Source organism: Triticum urartu, chromosome 2A (assembly GCF_056163025.1).
Source record: "Triticum urartu cultivar PI428250 chromosome 2A, HENAU_Tu73, whole genome shotgun sequence".
Taxonomy (NCBI): Eukaryota; Viridiplantae; Streptophyta; class Magnoliopsida; order Poales; family Poaceae; genus Triticum; species Triticum urartu.
The window spans coordinates 221564666-221567516 of record NC_141874.1 but is presented as its reverse complement, the minus strand read 5'-3'; the positions used below and the strand labels follow the sequence as shown (position 1 = coordinate 221567516).

Genomic DNA, 2851 nt, shown 5'->3' with positions numbered 1-2851 from the left:
GCCCACAAGTCGTACTACCGGCCAACTTCCGCTCTACTGCCTCTCAACTAGACAAACTCCTGTGATCGAGCGGCACAAGTCCGGTACTACCGCCCATACAAGCGGTACTACCGCCCGAGGGCCCGGTACTACCGCCATGGCTGTGCGCAGCCGAGCCTTTGGCCTTGTATCTCTCTCCCACTTACCCCTTCGTGGCTTAGACTATATATAGACCACCCCCACCTCCTTTCTAGGGTTAGAAAAGTAGTAGCTCATTTAGAGATAGAGCTTTGCTCATCCATTACGGATCTACTCCACGAGAGAGACCGCGGCCCCTCTTTGGAGAAGATCCCCTTGGATTCAAGACCCCCTCTTGGGTGGCCCCCTTCAAGACCTCCTCATGGAGATGAACCTTACCTTGTATCTTTCCCTTTGTTGTTCATGTACCTTGTGGATCTTGTTTGTTTGATTGTCTAGTGGATGTGTGATTGGACTTGTTCTTGAGTGTTTCCCCTTGTGATTTCTCTCTGTTCCTCCCCGTGTTCTTCGTGTTCTTCGCGGGATCCGCTCCTTTCGTGAAAGATCGGCCCCTATGGTTCCTACCCTACATCAGCATGTAAACCGTGAGCTCCAGCCCTAGCCCAAGAACGTGCGTCGTTCTGGATAAGCTCAAGGTGCCGGGAGGTGGAGGGGGACTCGCCGTCGAAGACACGGCGGTTTCGCTGCTTTCGATAGACCAAGTCGTCAGGGTTGCGAGGGTGGCAAGCCCCTTGCGGTGCCCCGTGGGGGAGCTCATGATCATCAAAGAGAACCAAGGGAGGAACTCTTTTCAGAACCAGACGGAGGGGGGACGGTGGCGCGCACCCAAGACAGGACATCGTGCCAAATCTGCCTGGAGAAGGGGCAGGCGATGATAATATGTTGCATGGTCTCGACGTCCTGGTCGCAAAGAGCACACCTGTCGTTGTGGGGGAGACCATGGCAATCCAGTCTATCAGCAGTCCAGCAGCAGTCAAGGTCGGCCAGCTAGGTGAACATCTTAATGCGTAGAGGGGCCCAACACTTCCAGGTGAGGCGCCAAAATGGAGCGGATGTGGAGCCAACAAAGAGGGCTCGATAGCATGATCTGGCGGAGTACTTCCCATCCGTAGTCCAGCGCAAGACGAGACGGTCTGGGAGGCGGAGAGGTGAAGGTGGCGGAGTCGAGTCCAGAGCTGGACGTACTCCACTAGCACAATGGGCGTGAGCGCGCCACGCAAGTCTGCGATCCAACAACGGTCCTGGAACCCATCCGCCAGGGTGCGCTTGCGTCGCCAACGAGGGACCAAGGGGAGGAGGGCAGGGGCAATGTCCGCAATGGCCATGCCGTCGATCCACACATCAGTCCAGAAACGGCAAGACCTTCCATCACCGAGAACCCAAGCAGTGGACGCGCGGAAGATGGAGGAGGAGTCGGCATCGGAGGGCAGGTGTAGGTGTGCCCATGGCCTGGCCGGGTCGGTGCGCTGTAGCCACATCCAGCGCACACGGAGTGAGATCCCTTGCCGATGGAGGTCCGGAATGCCGAGGCCGCCGAGATGGAGGGGCCGACAGACGCGCTGCCAGTTGACTGGCCCGTGGCCGGCGCGGGTCTCCTTGTTGCCATGCCAGAGGAATTCGTGGATCGTTCGGTTCACAAGCTTGAGAATCGTCGGGCAGAGAGCGATGACAACCATGATGTGGGAGGGGATCGCGCACAACATGTGGCGGACAAGGGAGAGACGTTCACCGCGGGACAGGAGCATCGCACGCCAGGAGGAAAGTTTCTTGGTCAGCTTCTCAACAATCGGCCGGAGCGACGAGGAGGATGGCTTCCGGAGTGAGAGAGGAATGCCCAAGTAGGTGATAGGGAAGTCCATGACAGTGCAAGCTAGCTCGCATGTGATGGAAGCACGCGTGGGGTCGTTGCAGCGGATCGGGGTTGCTGAACACTTGGAAAAGTTCGTGCGGAGCCCGAAAGCCTCGCCAAAGACACGGAGCAGCTCCTGAATGACCCGCAGATCGCGGGTTGAGGGGTGGCATAAGATGATCACGTCGTCGACATAGAGAGAAATGCTCGAAGAGGCGTGCCGAGTGGTGAGACGCTGAAGGAGGCCACTGTGGTGGGCATGGAGGAGGAGGGAGTTGAGAGCATCGATGGCAATTATAAACAGCATCAGGGACATGGGATCGCCTTGCCGTAGCCCGCAAGCGTGGGTGATGGAGGGCCGGGGGATCCATTGATGAGGACGCGCGTGCTGGACGTGGAGAGCAAGATGGCAATCCACTCGATCCACCGCCGTCTGAAGCCCAGGTGGCGGAGCACATCGAGGAGGAAAGCCCAAGATACTGTATCAAACATGCGTGCAATGTCGAGCTTGAGGAGGACACAAGGCATGCGGAGGTTATGAAGCCGGCGGGCGGTCTGCTGGACCAGCATAAAATTGTCGTGCACGCACCGCCCAGCGATGAATGCACTTTAGTTGGAGGAGACGAGCTGGCCCGGGCGAGGGGTGAGGGCGAGGCATAGTGAGAGGACTTTGGCGATGATCTTCGCGATCAAGTGGATGAGGCTGATGGGGCGGTAGTCCGAGAGAGAGGAGGCGTCCGGCTTCTTCGGGATCAGTGTGATTAGGGCTTCATTTAGGCGCTGGAAGCTATGCCCGTTCATGGCATAGAACTTGTCGAACACCTCGCAGACGTCGGCTTTGATTATAGCCCAGCACGCCACAAGGAATTCGGCCGTGAATCCATCGGGGCCCGGGGCTTTTCCACGGGGGAGTGCCTTGACCGCAGTCCAGATTTCCTCCTCAGAGAAAGGCAGCTCAAGCTCCTCGAAATCAAAGGAGCGGTC

General features: G+C 57.9%; 1 protein-coding gene across 1 annotated transcript; it reads right to left on the bottom strand.

Moving 5' to 3' along the window:
• Positions 1-780: 780 nt before the first annotated feature.
• On the bottom strand, positions 781-2174 carry LOC147984645 (uncharacterized). The gene is made up of 2 exons (XM_087541195.1): positions 1149-2174; positions 781-1005 (listed from the first exon to the last, which is right to left on the bottom strand). The coding sequence occupies exons 1-2, from the start codon at positions 2172-2174 to the stop codon at positions 781-783; spliced, it is 1251 nt and encodes a 416-aa protein (XP_087397321.1).
• Between the last annotated feature and the right edge of the window lie 677 nt (positions 2175-2851).